We start from the raw sequence: 22,172 nt of genomic DNA, 5'->3' as shown, positions 1-22,172 counted from the left end.
ATTGCATATTAACCTGCAAATAAACTATAAATTATCAATGTCATCAACATTGAGAAATACATAGCACAAAACAAGTGAAGCACTTACATATGATGATGTTGAAAAACTAATAATTCGTTTTTCATGTCTTGCAAACCTACTAAATTTCAAGTGCAAATTTAGGGCCCAAGCGTCCACCACTTCGCTCGCAACTTCTTCTTTTTCTTTCATTGTTTGAAATTGGGCACGGGTTATATTATTGGGAAACCCTTTGTACAGTACCTCCATGCAAAGTAGATTCATTTAGAACATAAATACTTTAATATTTTAAATTGAGAAAAGCTTACTTCACTTACATTTTATCAAGGTCTTCAGAAAATACAAAATCGATCAATCTTTGTTCCTTGTTGGTTATTTCCCCAACTTCTTGGCACGACTTGCATGTAGGGGGATTGAAGGTGCTCAGGAATTTTGGTGATCTTCCACTTTGGATAGTCTCTAATATTGACGCATCCCCTTCATCTTCATCTTTAGAAGATTCATCAGCTTTAGAAGTTTCACAAGCTTTGGTTTCCTCGCCCGAATCATTCCGTTCAACAGAGTGTGCTGGACTATCTTCATTGTCCGCATCTGAATCCTCACATGGGTCTTCAACTAGGGGACTATTAATTTTCAACCCACATTATCGAAAGTGTCCACAACTGTCTCCTTTGGAGGATCTTCCCTATTTACACAACTGTTGATGTTCCTTGCCATTGCGGGCGGGTTTTAAATTACAGGTAAATGGGTTAGGGTTTTTTTTTATGAAAACGGGTTAGAGTATAAATACTTTTTTGGGTATTTTTCTCATAACAGAGCAAGGTTGAGAGAGAGTGAATTACAGATCTAGGGTTTTCTGGTTTTCTTCTTCTTGTTGTTCTTTGGCTGATCTAGAGAGAAAGATTGGGGAGCCTTTGATTGTGGAGTAGTCCAATCATTCCTAGTGTAATCACTTCTTTCATTTGAGAGTAGGGCATGTAAGTTTCTACTATTGACATTTGTTTGATTTAGTGAAACTTATCCCTCCCGTGGACGTAAGTCAATTTTGACCGAACCACGTATATTGTGTTGTCGTTTATTGCTTTGTGCTATTTCAGTCTTCGTAATCTGTTTGTCGTCATAGACGATTTGGAAACTGATTTGTTACAGGTTTGATTTCGAAGAAGATCCATAGGTTTGCTGTTGCAAAACCCAACAGTGGTATTAGAGCTGTATTGATTGGTTATCTTTTTTAACATTGGAACAGAGTGCTCTGCTGGTTATTTGGAGAAATTCATATAAGAGATCAACTAGTTTCTTTGCTGGTGTTTTTGTCAGTTGTTAAGACAGTAATAATGGGGAAATCTAGACCTGATATGGTGAGTCTGAATGGTACAAACTACAGGCAATAGAAACTGATGACCAGTGATCTGTTAGCTTCAGATGATTTGAATGAAGCAATTGAAAATGAGGGTGTTAGACCTGAGACTACAAAAGAGGCTGATTAGAAAAAGACAGATAGAAAGACCCGCAGCTTTATTCGTTCCTGGGTTGGTGTAAATGTTGTGCACCATGTTGAGAATGAGACTACGGCGTATGGTGTGGAGAAAACTTGAAGCTCTCTATGCTGGGAGGTCAGCAGGGAATAAAGCAGCACTGGTACGAAGGGTGGTGAATCTGAAGTATATTGATAATAAATCAATTGCTGAACACTTGAATGAATTTCAAAATATTTTGAATCAGCTGAGTAGTATTAGATAAACTTTGATGATGAGGTGCAAGCACTTTTAGTCCTTGGATCTTTGCCTGCAAGTTGGGAGACACTTATTATCACTCTCAGCAACTCAGCACCAAATAGTAAAGTCAACATGACATTTGTCACCAGTTCCTTACTTGATGAGGAGAATCGAAAGGGGGATAAACCCTCTAAGTCTGATATGTTGGTGGCTGATAGAGGAAGATCAAAAGATAATAGAAGTGGTTCGAGCAGGGGAAAGTCTAGAAGCAAGTCTAGAGCTCCAAAGAAGGATGGTGCTTGCCATTACTGTGGAAAAATGGGTCACTGGAAAACGAGTGCTGGAAAATTAAAAATGATAAAGCGAAGGGTACAGTGAAGCCCAGAGAAAAGAAAGAACAGAGTGCAGATACATCTGCTTATGCTTTAGATGGTGAACTGACATATGCTTCTAATTGTCAAGACTCCTGTCTTAGCAAATCTTCAAATGAAACAGCATGAATTATTGACACAGGTGCCTCGTTCCATATTACTCTACACAAAGGTTACTTCCAGTCCTACAAAGCTGGTGATTATGGTGAGGTTCGCATGGGTAACAGTGGTGTGTCCAAGATAGTTAGTCTGGGTGATGTTAGAATTGAGACAAACATGGGTTGTTTCCTGACATTGAGAGATGTAAGACATGTTCCTAATTTGAGAATGAATTTGATTTCAGCAGGTAAGCTCGATGATGGAGGCTACCATAATGTTTTCAGTGGTGGAGCATGGAAGCTAAGCAAGGGTTCATTGGTTGTTGCACGAGGTAAGAAATGTTGTTCCTTATACAAGACAAATTTGAAAATTGTCTATAATGCAGCATATTCTATTTTGATGGAGTCATCCTCTAAGTTGTGGCACAAGAGACTAGGTCACATTAGTGAAAAGGGGCTGAATGTTTTGATCAAGATGAATGAGTTGCTAAATCTCAAGGATGCTCATCTTGAAAATTGTGAGCATTGCTTGAAGGGTAAGCAGAACAGAGTCTTCTTCAGTAAGTCGAAAATAGAACTGAAAAAGAATGTTTTTGAACTGGTCCATACAGATGTCTGTGGTCCTATGAAGATTAAATCCATAGGCGGTGCTTCCTATTTTGTAACCTTCATAGACGATGCATCTAGGAAGGTTTGGACATATGCTATAAAGTTCAATGATGAGGTTGCAGCAAGGTTTGAGGTCTTTCACAAGCTGGTTGAAAGAGAGACAGGAAGAAAACTGATGAGGGTGCGGTCATACAATGGGGGAGAGTACATAGGCTCATTTGATGATTATTGCGAAGAGCAGGGTATTCGACATGAACAGACTGTGCCCAAGACTCCACAACAAAATGGTGTGGCAGAGAGGATGAACAGAACAATATTGGAACGAATGAGGAGTATGCTCTCCCATGTCAAGTTGGCTAAGCATTTCTGGGATGAAGCCATGAGCACTACAGTGTATGTGATCAACCGTTCTCCCTCCAAGCCATTGAATAATAAGTGTGTAGAAAGCGTCTGGTCAGGTAAAAATGTTAATTATGACTATTTACGTGTTTTTGGTTGCAGAGCTTTTGTGCATGTTCCAAAAGATGAGAGGTCTAAGCTAGATGCAAAAACCAGACAATGCATATTTTTGGGGTATGGTGATGAAAAGTGGGGATACAAGTGTTATGACCCAGTTGATAAGAAGGTTTTGAGAAGCTGAGATGTGGTATTCCTTGAAGATCAGACTATTGAGAATTTTGAAGATGGTGAAAAGCTTGATGCATACATACGTGACATTTCTGGTCTTGAGTTGTCTCATGATGTTAAGGAGACAAGGCCACATGTAGCTTCAGACTCAGATAGTAATGATGATAATCCTCATGGTCAAGATGTAGGCCATGGAAATGATACTAATACTGAAACTGATCTTGGTGATAATGTTGAGGTTGATTTTGAAGTTCAACAAGAAGATGGAAATCAACAGAATCAACAAACAGAGGTACTTCAGAGGTCTACTAGGGAGAAAAGATCAAGTTCTAAGTATCCTGCTACAGAGTATGTTCTTCTAACTGATTGTGGGGAGCCTATATGCTATAAGGAGGCTCTTGAGGATGCTCATAAAGAAGAATGGATAGCTGCCATGGATGAAGAGATGAAGTCATTGCTGAAAAATGGCACATATGAACTGGTTCAAAGACCAAAGAACAGAAAAGTATTACAAAATAAATGGGTGTACAAGATCAAGCAAAAAGGTGATGATAGCAAGACAAGATACAAGGCTAGGCTAGTTGTCAAAGGTTTTGGCCAGAGGCATGGAATCGATTATGATGAGATTTTCTCACCGGTAGTGAAGATGACTTCTATCCGGGTGGTGTTAAGTCTAGCTGCTTGTATGGATCTTGAGGTTGAACAGCTTGATGTCAAGACTGCATTTCTCCATGGTGATTTGGATGAAGATATTTATATGGAGAAACCTGAAGGTTACAATAAGAAAGGTGAGGAAAGCAAGGTGTGCAAACTTGTCAAAAGTCTATACGGTTTGAAGCAAGCACCAAGGCAGTGGTATCTTAAGTTTGAGTCGTTCATGACAATCCATGGGTACATGAAGACGTCTACAGATCACTGTGTCTTTGTGCAAAAGTTTGCTTCTAATGATTTTATTATACTTCTCTTATATGTTGATGACATGCTGATTGTTGGGAGAGACAAGCTCAAGATTGCCAAGTTGAAAAAGGATTTGGCTAAGTCTTTTGAGATGAAAGACATGGGTCAAGCAAGACAAATTCTTGGAATGCAGGTCATTCGTGATCGGGTGAAGAAAAGGCTATGGTTATCTCAAGAGAGATATATTGAGAAGATTCTAAAATGATTCCGTATGGACAAGGCAAAGCCAGTTGCTTGTCCATTGGCTACACACTTGAAAATAAACAAGACAATGTCTCCCAAGGATGAAGAGGAAAGACAAGAAATGTGCAGTGTTCTATATGCTTCAGTAATAGACAGTCTGATGTATGCAATGGTCTGTACAAGACCGGATATAGCTCATGCGGTTGGAGTACTTAGTCGTTTTCTTTCAAATCCTGGTAAGACACACTGGGAAGTGGTTAAGTGGCTAATGAGATATCTTCGAGGGACCTCCAAATACGTTTTGTGTTATGTTACTGGAAAGCCACATGTTGAAGGGTTTTCTGATTCAGATATGAGTGGTGATATTGACACATTGAGATCAACTTCAGGGTATTTGTTTACTTTTGGAGGAGGAGTTGTATCATGGCAGTCTCATCTACAAAAATGTGTTGCTTTGTCTACTACAGAAGCTGAATATATTGCCATTACTGAATGTTGTAAGGAAATGAGATGGATGAAAGAATTGTTGAAAGAAATAAGCATTGCACAAGACAGGTTTGTGGTGTTTAGAGACTCAAAAAGTGCTATACATGTGAGCAAGAATCCAAGTTTCCATTCACATTCAAAACACATCCAAAGAAGGTACCATTGGATCCGTGAAGTGCTCGAGAAGAAGGAGTTATACTTGGAGAAAGTGCATACAGATGAGAACGGGTCAGATATGATGACAAAGGGCTTGCCAAGAGGCAAGCATGATATATGTTGTGCCAAAGCCGGAATGGTTCTGGCAGAAGCGTCACGATGATGAATGTTTATAGCAACATTCTCCCATGGCTCGGAAGGGGGAGAATTGTTGATGTTCCTTGCCATTGTGGGCGGGTTTTAAATTCCGAGTAAACGGGTCAGGGTTTTCTTTTATGAAAACGGGTTAGAGTATAAATACTTTTTTGGGTATTTTTCTCATAACAGAGAAAGGTTGAGAGAGAGAGTGAATTACAGATCTAGGGTTTTCTGGTTTTCTTCTTCTTCTTGTTCTTTGGCTGATCCAGAGAGAAAGATTGGGGGAACCTTTGATTGTGGAGTAGTCCAATCATTCCTAGTGTAATCACTTCTTTCATTTGAGAGCAGGGCATGTAAGTTTCTACTATTGACATTTGTTTGATTTAGTGAAACTTATCCCTCCCGTGGACGTAGGTCGATTTTGACCGAACCACGTATATTGTGTTGTCGTTTATTGCTTTGTGCTATTTCAGTCTTCGTAATCTGTTTGTCGTCATAGACGATTTGGAAACTAATTTGTTACAGGTTTGATTTCGAAGAAGATCCATAGTTTTGCTGTTGCAAAACCTAACAACAACCCTCTGCATTATTCACTTTCAAGTGTTTCATGAACACTTCTGACTCTATGAAGTTCAGGAAACCGACCTAAAAAATAGGCTTAGAATCGATGTTGCGTTTCTCCAACTTGCATGATAGGTAATACAACTGTTGAGTCGTATCATTAAAAGTTTGCGAGACTTTGAATATTAACATCTATAGATTATAAACAACATACTTTATTAGTCTCAAAAACATGAAAGAAAAGACAAATCTGAGTCAATTTTTTCATTGAATATACATTTTCATCGTCTTCAAGTAATTCCAATAAATTAACTAGAATCTCAGGTTCTTTTATGATAGGCGTGCCTTGCCCTACCAAGTCCAAAACCACCTGCTCGAGATTCTAACATGGTAATCTCTGACAATGTGGTTTCATCTCAACAAGAGATGATTGGAAAAGACCTTTCATAAGGATGACATACACCATTGACAAAAACACAATTTAGGTAGCATATCTGAAGAAAAGGGAAACATAGTGAATATTTTATATCTATAAATCATATACAAGAGAGTAATTATTAGTGAATAGAATATTTACCAATAAAAAAGGTTAGAGGTCCATCAAAATATGTAATTTTTTTCTTTATCATTTTTTTTCCATCTTACGACACTTTCAACCAATCATTTTAGTGTGAATATGCACCAATTCAGGTTCTTTATATTCTCAACATCCATTAAAGTTTTGAGAATTTTGAACCTGAATTAATATAATACATGTGTAAGTATTCACAAATACAAAGAGATATATAATAGATTTGAAAAAAATGTTTACTTGGCTCGTAAATTTTGAACTAGACATAAAAAACTTGAGACAACAAAGACAACAAAGTCGATTTTGAAATTGTTGTCTGCACTTGTGTTACTTAATATCTTGGGTATCATAGAACTTGTTTCAGGAGCTGAAGTTGATTCCTTTACGCTCCATCTGACCTTCCAAGCCCTCAAGAAATTAAAATAGTTAGGGTCATTATTCTTGTCCGCCCTAGTGGACTCAACTATGTTCATTGGCCCTCTTGGGAGATTTAGCACGGACTGGACAAGGTCTTCATCGATAAGGATCTCATCACCGTTGGCAAATACCAGAGAACTCTTCTCGAGGTTGAAACTTATGACTACGTGTTTAAAAAATGAACAGGGCAATTGCAGACACCCAATGTAAGAAGAGAACCAAATCCAATTTCATTCACAGTTTCCTTCTGTTCTACAATCAATTTAGGAATCATGTTAAAAAGGCCATGAGGGGATGATCTTGTTAGAAATATTACTTTCCTTTTATTGATGGTTTTGGTTTTTGGGGGAGGTGGTAATTCTTCATCATAATGTGTAGATGTAGCAGTATAGTATCTTTTATAGCAATAATAGAAATTGATTAATCAGTCGATGGCTTTGTCTTCGTATTTCTCTTCTCCTTCATTTCATATTGATTCATAATAACCCTACAACACATAATTTTCAATGAGAGAACAAAAATCAGTATTTTATAAAAGAAGTGGAATAAATGGGTGTAATAGTAATGAAAAAACTAGAAACACAATATGAATCAAAATAACCTACCTCTCCGATTTATCACTAGAGTTGTCGTTGGATACAGGATTGGGGACGATTTCCTTTATGCTGTTACAAACCGCCAAGACGATCTTTTGGGAGTTAGAAGTATCCACTAGCATGTTGTTGCCTTCGTTTTGTGATATTTTCATAAGAAATCTTTGTAGAATAAAAAAATACTCTAGGGTTTCAAAGTTCAAAGAAAGATGATTGCTGAGAGAGAATGTGAACAGTTTCTTTAGAAAATGAAAATGAATAGTGGGATTGAAGCGGGAAAATTTTGTTTTAATCCTTCATTAAGTGATTTTAACTTCACAAAATTTAAAACATAAATGAAAGTTTGCGTTTGTAAATTCATAAACGAAGACATCTTCACAATGTTGCGCTTGCAAAATCAGAAACGAAGACAATTTCACTAACTAGTGGCTTGTTTTAATTCTCCAAAGGGTTTACATACATGAATGAATAAATGTTTTTACATTACTGCTAAAATGTCTTTACATGAATGCGTTGGAGGTTTTACATGAACCTCTAGGCATGTAAAATAATTTAAGCGAAGTAAGCTTCACTGAAAAGCGTCTCTTCGATCAATTTCACATGGCACCCGGAGCAAAACAAGTTTCGCTCAATACCGTATCTCTACATTCCATTTTACATGGCGCCTAGAACGAAGTAAGCTTCACTGAAAATCGCATCTCTTCCAATATTCCGTTTTACATGGCCCTTGGAGTGAAGTAAGCTTCACTGAAAAACGCATCTCATAAGTCATTCCGTTTTACACATATCTAATGAAGCGAAGTAAGCTTCACTGAAAAGCGCATCTCTTTCAATATTTTATTTTACATGGCCCCTAGAGCAAAGTAAGATTCACTGAAAAACGCATCTCTTCCTTTCAACCGAGTTTTGATTTATTAATATAATAATGTTTTTAAATTTTAATTGGTCCGCAACAAGAGAACACTATTAGAAGAGGAATCGGATATATATATATATATATATATGGGTAATGTTATAAGAGCTAAATGTCATTGATTTTGTCAAAATCTTGAATAAACTAATTAGTTAGCTAATTTGTTTTTTTTTATTGTAATCATATATTGTTACCATAATTAATAATCACAATTACTTTTTACATATTGCAAAATTAAAACTTAAAAAATAATTTTGTTTATATTTATATGAAAAACGAGATTAAATTTAATAAACTTTTAGATAGGATAAGAAAAAAATTATTTTTATATATTTTTAATTAATGCCATTTTAAAAAAATAAAATAAATTACTTTTTAATTTTTGTGTAGCATTTTTCAGAGAAGATAAACCCCTTTTTTTAAAATTGTTAAGTTTCATGACGGAATCCTTTTATCAGCGAAGTTTGTTCTCTCTGTCTTGCCAATTCGAAAATGGATATCAAAATTCATTACAACCCCAATGCACTTCAGTTCTCATCGAGAATCTTAGTATCCAATCAAACCCATCTTAAGCTTCAACCTCGTAGACAACAACAATATGCACAATCTCCTTATAAGTACAGACTCAAGCTCTCTCGCCAAAAGCCATCGTCTTTTCGAGCTTTTGCCTCTTCCAATACAAATGGGTCCGGTTCGTTCTCGTGGTCGAGCTTCTATGAATCAATTCGCCGTGGTTCTGACCAGTACTTGTCGAAATTTAGTCTGTTCTTGAAGAAAGAAACTGGCGTGGACTTGGAAGCCGCTACTTCTAAATTCGCCGGATCAGCTAACAGGCTTCAAGAAGCAGCCAAGGAGAAAGAGGCTGAATTTGACCGGTTCAGGTCGGAATTCATCGATTGGAATAAGTTGGAACGTTGGAAGGTCACTTCCTTTGAATTTACGTGCTCTTTTCCTTAAATGAAAGAATTCCATTATTTGAAACTGTGTATTATTTATGCTATTTATTTCTCAGGATGTCAAGAATTGGGAGCCCAAAAGGTTTGGTGCATTGATTCTATATATCATTGTTGTGGTTTTTTCTTCTCAAATGTTATACATGGCCATTCGAGCCCCATCCATCAACCGTCAAAGAAAAGAATTGGCCGATGCCTATATGGAAACAGTTATTCCCAAACCAACCCCGGGTAATGTTAGAAAGTAAGTCTGGTTCATGTTTGTGTAAAGTTAAGCAAATTTTACATCCTAAATTGCAGACTTCCTTGTGTTTTGTCATGTATTTTACCCATTTCTTACTACATTAAGTAACATATACTTTATTTGCATGCTTAGTTGGTTGATTATTCTTATGTTCTGAAAACCAGCTGATAGATATGAAGGAAATTTGCATATCATTTGTGGATAGTGTGTTTGGCTTTATTGTTACATTTTTCAACATTACAACATGAAAATAGCTACTAACTAGGTCATCCTATATGATTATCATACAAGACATAGATTATGGTTTCATATTAGAATTGGAATTACCCTTAATATATATATGGGGGACTTGTGTTATCATTTTAATTATACAAATGAAATTATGAAAGAATTATATACTTCTTGTCTCAATTCTCTTGGCCTCTTACCTCTTTTTATTGAATTGTTTGTTTTGGTCATTAAGTATAGATCTTTATATATTAAGCATATAAGTATACACAATATTGATAAGTTCAACAAGAATATTAAAGAACATAACATCATCTTCTTCTCCATGTTTTTCCACCCAATGAGCAACTCCATTAGCATTCCTTGGAATCCATCTGAGAGAAAGAAGTCACGTGATTTCTTTGTAAACTTGTAAATCATCATCAACTAAAGGTTTAATTATTCACTTTGAATTCATGCCATTACAAAAATTAGACAATCGGATTCAAATGAAACCTTTGCAATCCCAAGACTTTTGCCATCTAAATAAGCTTTCCTAATTGCATCAGTCTTTGCAACTAAATGGTCAATAACTTAAAATAAGTATTATTTATTGGATTGTTTAAACCCTATAGTTTAAACAATATCATATTATTTTTTCTTTTTTCAGGTTCATGGACTATCTTGCTTTGTATGACCGAAATGGGCTTTAAATCAATGTTTTTGTTCTCATAATTGTTATCAGGTTTAAAGCAAATATCTGGAGGAATTCAACTCCCAAAGGTCTTAAAATGAAGAAATTTATTGAAGGACCAGATGGAACTCTTATTCACGACAACTCTTACATAGGGGAACATGCCTGGGATGATGATCCTAAGGATGTTGATAAGAGTGTGAAAGAAATCATAGAAAACGATGTCAGATTAAACACTGAAGAAAAGAAGGTTCTGATGAAAGATTTGGAAATATCTGGTTAGTTAAAAATATCCAAATGTTTTTTTCTTTGAACATTGTGTTTCCAATTTCTTGGGTTTTGTTTCTCATCTTAAACTTCTGTTAAATCAGAAGTTATGGAACATATGTGATTTATATCATCTATGAAGGGAGGAGTACTGATATGACTAAACCACATTTTTGCACACAAAGATGCAGATATTACATGGAAAAGTATGAATTAATATCATGTCTCCATTATGGGACTGTATACATTTTATAATTGCAAATCATGATCCAGAAAAATGTACATTTGTTATGTTTGATGTAACAAAAATAATCTTTATACTAAATGAAACAAAAATTACACAATAAGATGGTCAATAAAATAATCTTTATACCAAATGGAACAAAAAAATCAAACTATAATCTGATAATGATTTAGGTAAAAAATTGGTCATGATGGAGAAAACAATCTATACCAAACGAATAAAATCACTTTAAATTTAAACTTTGGCAATTTTTTAATGGGACTGTGATTGTGACAAAATATGAGTTTTACAAATAGGCTCTACTTGTTTGTGCTATTTGTTTGTTTAAATAAGATTGCAGCTACTGGAGTTTTGTTCCATAAAATTGGAAGTTGTCACTCATGTGGATAAAGTGGAGAAAAACATGTTCTCTTTGCACTAGAGACAATAGGGTTTGTTTTCTATTTGTTTACTAATTTTTGAAATAAATATGTAACAGTTACTTTTAGTCTTAAATTGAACTTAAAAGCATATAGGAACTTGATAATCACAGTATCCAGAAATCAAATTTAACAAAAAAAACACTGCATTATGTAGCATATACTTAATTACACATTCACCAAGTATTCAACCTCGGGTATAATGCTTTTCCTATTGCATTGTGTGGGTGAACTGCAGTAAATGCATTTCAACATCAGTTTCCTTTTTTTCCTTGGATCATGTAGTCATCCTTGTTGCAAGATTTTTTTTCAGGTGAGACAGAAGAAAGTGAAGGAACATGGCGTGAAAGACTCGTTAAATGGAAGGAAATTCTTAAAAATGATAATTTAGCTGAGCAAGCGGCTTCCTTAAATGCTAAATATGCTGTTATATTTGACATGAAAGAGGTTGAGAATAGCCTTCGTAAAGATGTTTTAGAGAAGGCTGTAGATGGTCATGGAACCCGTGCATTGTGGATTGGTAAAAGATGGTGGCTTTACCGCCCTAAACTTCCATATATTTACTTTCTTCAAAAACTTGATTCTTCTGAGGTATTTTACTTTGTTGGTTCATTTTATCCCTTTGTTTTTCTTTAAGATTTATTTAAACTTTTAGTTAATTACATCCATTGTTCCATGTTTTCTTATACACGCATACAAGTTATCTTGACTTTATTACATGAATACCTAAAACTATCATTGGGCCATCTGGAAACACTTTTTTTTTTGGATCGGAATCTGGATCCAGACATCAACAATTTTTAATTTTTTTTGTGAGGTATCTCATATGAATGTGGATCATATGAGATCACATTTGAAAAGAGAACTTAGCGAGACATATTAAAATTTTGATTAATGATTTCTTGTCTGAATCCCAATTAATCCATACCAAGAAAGTATTTCCAAATGGGACACATGTTATTGTATAGAAAAAAGTTCGTCAAGGTAAATGTTTTTTGTTTACAGAAATAGAGCTTGTCTATCTTAAGGGTATTCGTATAGGAAATATAATAATGTTTCGAAACACTCTGGTCAGAAAATTCCAAGTGCGGAGATCATAGAATTTGTGATGTCATTTGCTATAATTTTTACTCACTATATAGGAGAGTTTGATTAACAGTACTGTTTACATGAATTTGTGAACAGGTTGCTGCTGTTGTCTTCACAGAGGACCTCAAGCGAGTTTATATCACAATGAAGGAAGGATTCCCATTAGAATATATTGTAAGTGGAGAGCTACAAATGTGTTTTGGAATCTCAAAGATTCTGTTTGTTTTTTCCCATATAGTCAGTTGCATTAGATATCTTTTGGTCCCTTAAACTGCTCCACTGGTTTTCAACACAGGTTGATATTCCTCTTGATCCTTATCTGTTTGAGACTATCTCAAGTTCTGGAGCCGAAGTGGATCTTCTCCAGAAGCGACAGATTCATTACTTTATGAAAGTACTAATTGCATTATTACCTGGAATACTGATTCTTTGGTTTATAAGGGAATCCTTAATGCTTCTTCACATTACCTCTAACCGTTTTTTGTATAAAAAGTACAATCAGCTTTTTGATATGGCTTATGCAGAAAACTTTATTCTGGTAAGTTTCCGGTTTGGGGATTTCTTTTTTCTTCTTTTCGATTAATCATATGATTTCCTCATGCTGTTTCCATATATTCAGCCGGTTGAAGAAGTGGACGAGACAAAATCCATGCATAAGGAAGTTGTCTTAGGTGGTGATGTTTGGGACCTTCTTGATGAATTGATGATTTACATGAGAAACCCGATGCAGTACTATGAAAAAGAAGTCAAATTTGTTCGAGTAAGGATTTTTTTAGAAGAGTGACAAGAGTTATAACCATGCATACCATGTTAATCTTCAAATTTAACGTGGTTCTTATAACATGTATGACAGGGTGTTCTTCTTTCCGGACCTCCTGGAACAGGAAAAACGCTTTTTGCAAGAACACTCTCTAAGGAGAGTGGGATGCCATTTGTTTTTGCTTCTGGTGCAGAGTTTACAGATAGTGAAAAAAGCGGCGCTGCACGAATTAATGAAATGTTTTCTGTAGCTAGGAGAAATGTAAGGTCCTTTGTGCTAGCCTTTTTATTATTTTCATGCATTTTATTGTTAGAAAAGAAAAGTTGTCTCTGCATTATTTAGAAACTTGTAATTTGTTACAATCACGATCCCATTTGATAATCACCAAAGTTAAAATTGAAATTGATTTTTTTATTTGGTATAAGACTTTTTTGGATCATGATCATACACATATTTTTTATCATGATTATAATCCAAAATATAGTTTGACTTTTGTTGCTTCATTTGGTATACAAATTAATTTTTAGATTATGATCCAAATTATAGCTATAATATTATGCTTCATTGTGTAGAGATTTTTTTCACCATAATGGTAAACTTATTTTTGGATCATGATGAAATTATTTTTGAGATCATTGTGATTTTCACAAACATAACAATTGTAGAATTTTCAGCTTATGATCAATGTGAACTAAAAGGATAACAAAAAACTGTTTGAACTTGGACTAGAGTTAAAATTTTGGATTATATCTGCTGAATTTCCTTATGTGATCATAGTGTTCTTATGGTTCAATATCCTTTAAAAATAAAATTAAGGTTAATGGAATTCTAGTGTTTTAATGATCTGTAATAGGACCTTGATATTGTCACAAGATGTGATCCTTGATTACAAGTTGTTTTTCTTATTTTTGATGCTTAAGGCTTTAAAGACAATGCTTCTATGATTTCAACAGGCTCCTTCCTTTGTTTTTGTGGATGAAATTGATGCTATAGCTGGAAGGCATGCTAAAAAGGATCCCCGTAGAAGAGCAACATTTGAGGCTCTGATTTCACAGCTCGACAGCGAGTCAGTATCTTGCTTACTATTATTCCCCTCCTATTTAGTGACGTTATTACTTCTTTCATTTATGCCTTTTAGAATATGGACTTTATATAAAGTTTGTTTATCTGGGTTCTTATATACATTAACTCCTGTTTGAAAGTTAAGAATTAATGTGTAATTATTTTTTCTACCTTCTAGCTACTATTTTTTGTTTTGTTTTGTAAAGTTAGTTATTTATAATGGTGTGATAATACACAGGAAAGCGAAAACAGGCGTAGATCGGTTTTCCTTAAGACAAGCTGTCATATTCATTTGTGCTACAAATAGGCCGGATGAACTTGATATTGAATTTGTTAGCCCTGGACGAATAGATCGCCGCCTATATATTGGACTACCTGATGCAAAGCAACGTGTTGAAATTTTTGGCGTACATAGTGAAGGCAGGCAGCTTGCTGAAGATGTTGACTTCAGACAGGTAACTCTTTGGTTATTCTTTGTTTCATTGTACCATTCAAAAGGTCGTATTGGCCTATTTTCATTTTGTACAGGATGTACTTTTGGTGATTGTAGTCTGAAAGTTAAAAAAAAAAATAGGTTCATGGTTGTATTGTTTGGGACTCGCTCAAGAAAACAATCAGAGTATTAAGGTCAAAATGTGCTATTATGTTACTTTACTGCATTACAGTGGAGACGTCTCTCAAACTTGTGTTGCTTAAATTTTGCATTTAGATGTTACTCTTTAAAGCTTGTAATAATTTTGTAAAGAGGATGAATTTCATTTTGATGATATGCAAGCTTATATATACAAGTTCTGAATTTGGAATGATATTTACCTTTATTCCAAGGGTTTTTCTCTTCAATTACAATTTACATGAGTTTGCATTTAAGATAACTCTTACTCCCTAAACAACATGGTGTAACTATCCTTTTTAGAGCACAATAATTACCTCATTTAATTAGGAAAACTACTATTTCCTAGTTATCCTAATAACATAATTTAACACAATCATATTCCTATTCCTTTTCTTTTTGAATGTAGGAAGTTAGCATGACCCCCCACAGTCATGACTTCCACTTCAACTTAAGGCATTCTAAGTGGAAATAATATTCTTATTCTGAAATGTACTTTCTAACTAAAAAATCCTTCAACAATTACAATCCTTTTAATATGGGAAGGAATATCTCCTAAAGATATACAAATAGTTACATGAAATATTCTACTCTATCTAAAGAATAAATCAATAAACTATGTTCATAGAAATAAGGGATTGTTCCTGGGTTGATTTTCTAAACTCTCCCTGAAGCTAGGTGATATATGTTACCAAGAATTAAATGTAGCTTGGTTATGTTAGGTCAAAATAGGGCCATGGTTTTGCTGTTGTGATGGAACATGACTGAGAATGAATGACTTTTTTTTCAATTTTCTCATTGACTAACTATGTCAATTTTCTTTTCCCAAAAAAAAACTATGTCAATTTTCACATGTTTTTGATAATCATGAACAAGATTCTTCGCAATAACGATCTCCATTTAGAATTCATACATTCCCTGTTCCTATCTTGAGCTCATCAAATACCCATTGTAGCTAAAGTCCTTCACAAATGCCTAAAGCTAGTGCTCAGAATTCAGCATCGACACTACTTGGGGACCAGAAACCAGTTTGTTTTTTACTGCTCCATGCTAAAAGACTACCCAACTGAACAAGCAATATCTGGATGTGAATCGTCTATCGCTTTGTGATCTGTCCAATCAACATAAATAAAGACTTCTAGAATTCAATTTCCTGTCTTTTTAAACATTTAGCCCCTTTTGTGGATCCTTTTTGAGAGTGATCAATATAGGTATTGCCAAATAATTGGCTAACACGGCTAACAACTAAGCTTATGTCTAGACAACTGTGAGTCAAGTAATTAGTTTCTCTACCCAGTGTTATCGTCTTTTGTCAGCTTTTAGTTCTTGTTGAAGTATATAGATCCAATTAAATATTGGGATTATCCTAATATGAATTAGGTAAATAATGTTACGGATAATTATCCTAATATGAATTGGGTAGGTTAAAAGGATAATTATCATGGAAGCAATTATCCCATAATTCTAGGAATCGTTCTTTACCCCAGAATTCTCTGTGCATTGATATGTAAGCAGGATGACCCATGAATAATAAACAACACAATTGAACACTCTATTATTTTCGCAGTTTGAGGCATCAACTTTGTATAGGGGTCCATATCAGTTGGCTTGTATCCACTTGTTTCATGTAGTAGACGTCTAAGAAGTATTTGAGATATCCCAAATATTTTCTTTGAACTTAATAATAGCAACTTTAGTCTTCAAATCATTTTCTCATGATTCCCTGTAAGAACAATATTATCAATGCATACAATTAGTTTTGTAATTCTTCCAATCAGAAAAGTGTTTTTTACAAGATTCTTTTTCATTGTTCAAGATAAAGGTAAAATCACATTTACTGTGGAATAACCAAACAATTACAAAACAAGTCATGACATCATTTCTCGTTTAATCAAAGAACATAAAAAAGTGGACACCAAAAGAGGGAAAGTCCCTACAAAAGACTCAAACTCTAAAATCAAAGGAGCTGAGGCCAACTTGGAGCTCAACTGTCTTGGCGGATGCTTCGCTTCGCGATCATCATCTGGCTTGTCTCCCCTTCACCCGTCGTAGTTCATACTGCTATAGAGTTTGTGTTTCACTTTATCTAGCTTTGGATTAATTGTTTTCATTTCTTTTTCTCAGAACTCTGTCACAAGAGAATAACTATGTTTATGGTTACGAACCCTAGTCTAATGACAAATCAATTAGACTAATTGATTGATTTGCTACTGACTTTCCATATTTGAGAGATAATTCTACACACACTTTTCACAATCGCCAATAATTTTCTTCTCAACCTCATCCTTCGTTCTGCCAAAAGTCAAAATCAACGTACCATGAAGAAAGTGTTGCACAAATAAGATGTGATATGTTTGTACCTTGGTATATCCATCATTCTTAAGAACCTTAGATTTGTCAAACGTACCCCTCAAATTACGATAGAGCATCCATGTAACTATTGATAGTCAATTTCGCAAAATTGCATATATTCTTTGAGGGAGCCTTGTATCTCTATACTTCCATCTGTGAAAACAAACTTGAGTAGGAAATATAATTGTGAATTAGATGTGGAGTGCATGATCCGGTACATTTTCTATGAGCAATCAATTGATTCAATGTGGGATCCGATTGTAAACTAAGTTTTGTTGTGTCTTGTTGGTTTTCACGTTCAACTCGGCCTGTAGATTTCTCATGACATTGTTGGGTTTCATGTAGTGGCACGCAGTTATTTCTATAAACATAGATTTTTTCAGGTGTAAAAGGAGGAGAAGGTTGATTATGATCTAGGTTGTGTGAATTGTATTGAACATTTGTGTGCTCTAAGATGGGTGATGAGAATGGTAAAACAGGTTCAAGAAGTGATGTCCACTCCAAATGCCACAGTTCTCTTGAATTACTATCTCCTTAATTTGGAGCAGTATGGACCATCTTTAAAGAATGTGACGTGCATAGAGTGGTAGAATTTATGTGTGATAGGAGAGAAACACTTATACCATTTTTGTTGGCTTATCTTTAAAAGATGCACTTGTGGGCATTAAATTCCCAGTAATGAGAGTGAATGTGCTGAAAGACAGTGCAACCAAAGAGTTGAGTGGTATGATAGATATAAGTTGGAGATTAGTAAATAAGCTTTGCATGATTTTGGATGAAGAAGCAAAATGTAAAAACTCAGAAGAGAGATGATTGATTAGGCAGGCATCTTCTCCCCCAAAATCTAGTTGAGGCACAAACTTGGAATTGTAAATAACGAGCTACCTCAAAGATATGAGTTCATACATTGGATAACACCGTTTTGTTGTGTCAACACAGGAGCTATTCAAGGAAATAAACCATTTGAAACTCAATCAGCTGCAAATTCGACGCTAATCTGACTAATTTGAGGATCCCATTTTATTTGATTCTGTTAATTTCTTACCATTTATGTAGAAGGAAAGTAGTACACATATTGCATTGTCACAATGTACAATTATTCATTCTAGAATACAAAGAAAAGCCAGACATTTTGTCTGTCCCACCAGATGTTTTTCTCTCATTGTGTTCGTTATAAACAAGCATCATCTTCTTCTCTATTGGCAGATTCTTCACATAGGCATCAAATTTATTTCTTATATTTGTTAGAGTAAACACCCTTCACATATGTTCAAGTTATTTCTTTGTTATGTTGTTTCGACGTCTTCTCTTATTTTTTTTATCTCTAATGTGCAGTTTGTTTTTCGTACTGTTGGCTATTCCGGGGCAGACATCAAGAATCTTGTAAATGAGGCTGCTATTATGTCTGTAAGTTATTTCAGGAACCTTCATCTTTCACAATTCGAAGAGTGCCATTTAGCTATATGTTGAATTTGCAGGTGAGAAAAGGACATTCTAAAATTTACCAACAAGACATCATTGATGTGTTAGACAAACAATTGCTTGAGGGTATGGGTGTGCTTCTTACAGAGGAGGAACAACAGAAATGTGAACAAAGTGTATGTACCTTCTCCACAAGCTTATTTTTCCAAGTTTATAATAATACTTGGGCCTTGTATGATGTGAGTTATTTAGGATTTAATTTCAAATAAAACACTATCGAATCAACAATTTACCCATCATTCAATCATCAACCAAAATATCTCTGTATTTTTTATTATATATTTATAAATGTCTTTTTACCCAAATAACCTCAAATAACATGTTTTTTTTATAACCTACATCAAACAAGGTTATTTTGGAAATAACCATTTGATATGAATACTATTTAACAGGTTTCACCTGAAAAGAAGAGACTCCTTGCAGTCCACGAAGCTGGTCACATTTTGTTGGCTCACTTGTTTCCAAGATTCGATTGGCATGCATTTTCTCAGCTACTGCCTGGTGGCAAGGTGGAATATGTTTTAATTATTCTGCATTCCGTTTCAAATTTGAGGAATACGTTATAGCTGAAAACTCTTTCTGTTATTGGACTTTGGACAGGAAACTGCAGTTTCAGTTTTCTACCCCAAAGAGGATATGGTAGACCAAGGTTATGTAACCTTTGGCTACATGAAGATGCAAATGGTAGTTGCTCATGGTGGACGATGTGCTGAACGTGTTGTATTTGGAGATGACGTTACTGATGGAGGATCAGATGATCTAGAAAAGATCACAAAGGTAAGGAATTTGACATGTCTTTTAAAATGCGACAGTTCATCACATCATTGTTTTCAGCTTGCTCGGGAAATGGTGATAAGTCCTAGCAATGCCAGATTGGGGCTTACAGCTTTGACAAAAAGAATTGATATGGCGGATCGACCTGATAGTACAGACGGTGAACTGATAAGATACAGGGTATAGAATTTTGTTCGGGAACAGTTATTTGTATATCATAATTTATGTTGCTCATAGTTTAATAAAATGGTACAATGCTGTTTTCCCAAAAAATAAAATTATGTTGCTCATGTTTTAATTGATAATGACTCTTAGTGGGACGATCCTCGGGTCATTCCGGCTGATATGACGGTTGAAGTTTCTGAGCTATTCACTCGAGAATTGACCAGGGTAAACATCAAATAACTGTTCTTTGTTGTTTTTACTTTTATGGCTTGATTTGGCGCTATTTTCATGCTTGAATACAACATTTATTATAAAAGCTTGTACTGCTAATATATATCTTTAATACTCATTTGCTCAAGTCCTTGCACTACTCTATATGGTAGAATCCCTTAGTTCAGTTGTATATTGTTTATTGTGCTACTTGGATAAAAATCCTAAAAAAAATTATTTTTAGGGATAAGAGGTATTCTACCTAAACTTTCAATTAAGTCTGATTTTGCTCTCTATAAATAGACTCTGTCTAATAATTTTCCCTTGAATCTCCATTGATAGACAAGTGTGAGTTTGTTCTTTTTAGAAAGTATGTTGGTTGAATGCATCCCAAGTATTCATAGAAAAGAAAATCAATAATAGTTGGTATTTGACACAGTACATTGAAGAGACAGAAGAACTTGCATTGAAAGCATTGATGGATAATAGGGGGATACTGGATATGATTGCACGGGAGCTACTGGAAAAGTCTAGAATTACTGGATTGGTGAGTTAAAACTAATAATTTTCATTGCCTCCTTTTGTTGACTATGATTTTATCTCACCTGGTGAGATTGGTGATGACCTTTTCATTAAGCCACTAGTCTTTCTTTTGATTATATTGTTTAAGGCTCCTTTGATGTACCCACCCAGGGTAGCTCAAGTTCAAGAGACTTGAACTAATGGGCTTACAACACTGGGGTCACATGTTCGATATTCATTAGAAGGATCAGATCGAATTGGGAGGTCATGGTGGTTGGTTACCGTGTTAACCTTCATTGCGAAAAGCTAGTCTTTAACACCCTGGTTAATTTTTTTTTTTTTTTTATGTATTCATAATTTCATATTGGTTAATATTTTTTTTGTGGGTATCACTCTTTTTTCCTTCTATTTTAAATTTTTTTTTCTGTTTTTGTAACAAAGGTGCAATTAAGCTTTTCAGTTTTTACTGTCTGGTTGGATTTTCTCATTCTTATCTGGTCCCGATGATTCTTACCGCAAAGATGCACATTTTCTTATATTTTTTCAGGAGGCCGGAGATAAAATAAAGGCATTATCTCCTATTATGTTTGAAGATTTTGTGAAACCATTCCAGATAAATCCCAATGAGGTACACCTTGTTTTTCTTTATCAGTAACTGTAAATAGAACATTATGGTTCTTGGAATTCATAAATGTTGATGATCCAAGATATAATTTGGCAAAAAATGCATATTCTTAGCTGCTAAGTGGTGATAATTGATATTTAATAGTGTCTGATTAATGAGAATCTTGATCATATCTTTCAGGAGGGGCCATTGCCTCACAATGAACGGTTAAGTTACAAACCACTAGACGTATATCCTGCACCGCTGCACAGATGTTGAGGTGTTTGAGAAACGAGGTTATTTTTTGGATCTGAGTTCAAAATTAAAAGTTGATTTATTCCTGATTTGATAGAACAGAGCGGGATTTGTAAAATCAATCTCCCCAGTAGAAAATCACCTCGAGTAGTTTTTACTGGAAAACAATTTGGAATTCAATTTTCTCATGAAATATTGTTGTTGTTATTTTTTGGAGTATGAGTTTAAATTGTTAATATTTATAGATTTTTTTCCATGACACCCATCTTAAGTCAGTTTTCTGGATCTGGTTGGTTGATTAACAAATATTTGTTACACCCATTAATTAGGGGTAGAGTAAAGTAACAATTATATATATTCAAGGTGAACTTAATAATTTCCTATAAAAATAAATAAATAAATAAATACTTATGTAATTTCTATATGTGAAATGAGAATAGAATGAAACAGTTTTTACCTAGTTTCACTATCAGTTGACTGCAGATTGTATATAAATCCCACCTTTAAACACTAGAAAACACTAAAAAAGAGAGATAATAATCTCAATTTTAACTCATGTTCCAATCTATCTCACCCTTAAGTTGTATTTGTATGGTATACTAATTAGTTAAACAAGTTTTTAGTATGGATAAAATTATTATTTGTAATGTCATCTAGATAAAAGACAAATCTTCTTTGCTTATTGACCTCAAGTGTAGCCAATCATCTATTTGGAAGATTGCGATTGCTGCCAGAAGATTTGAGAGAGACCAAATCATATATTAAGATTGCTATTGATACCAAATTTAGGGTTAAGATTTCTATGCTTACAAAATTTGCAATTTATTATTTTCCGGACAAACTATC

General features: G+C 34.6%; 1 protein-coding gene across 1 annotated transcript; it reads left to right on the top strand.

The window, feature by feature from the left end:
- The first annotated feature begins 8,857 nt into the window (after positions 1-8,857).
- Positions 8,858-21,622, top strand: LOC124938020 (ATP-dependent zinc metalloprotease FTSH 12, chloroplastic-like). Its single transcript, XM_047478379.1, has 19 exons — positions 8,858-9,334; positions 9,426-9,610; positions 10,563-10,789; positions 11,755-12,032; positions 12,627-12,704; positions 12,826-13,068; positions 13,150-13,290; positions 13,384-13,551; positions 14,244-14,356; positions 14,591-14,807; positions 18,650-18,721; positions 18,793-18,912; positions 19,189-19,305; positions 19,397-19,573; positions 19,631-19,750; positions 19,886-19,960; positions 20,385-20,492; positions 21,015-21,095; positions 21,273-21,622. Exons 1-19 carry the CDS (start codon positions 8,906-8,908, stop codon positions 21,348-21,350), a joined length of 3,027 nt encoding a protein of 1,008 aa, XP_047334335.1. The 5' UTR covers positions 8,858-8,905; the 3' UTR covers positions 21,351-21,622.
- The last annotated feature ends 550 nt before the right edge of the window (positions 21,623-22,172 follow it).

Source organism: Impatiens glandulifera, chromosome 5, assembly GCF_907164915.1.
Source record: "Impatiens glandulifera chromosome 5, dImpGla2.1, whole genome shotgun sequence".
Classification (NCBI taxonomy): domain Eukaryota; kingdom Viridiplantae; phylum Streptophyta; class Magnoliopsida; order Ericales; family Balsaminaceae; genus Impatiens; species Impatiens glandulifera.
This window is presented reverse-complemented; position numbering and strand designations above follow the sequence as displayed.

Coding starts and splice junctions, on each gene's coding strand:
- LOC124938020 (XM_047478379.1), top strand. CDS start 8,906: ATGGATATCAAAATTCATTACAACCCCAATGCACTTCAGTTCTCATCG. Junction 18,722..18,792: donor ATGAGGCTGCTATTATGTCT/GTAAGTTATTTC, acceptor TTGAATTTGCAG/GTGAGAAAAGGACATTCTAA. Junction 19,751..19,885: donor GTGAACTGATAAGATACAGG/GTATAGAATTTT, acceptor AATGACTCTTAG/TGGGACGATCCTCGGGTCAT.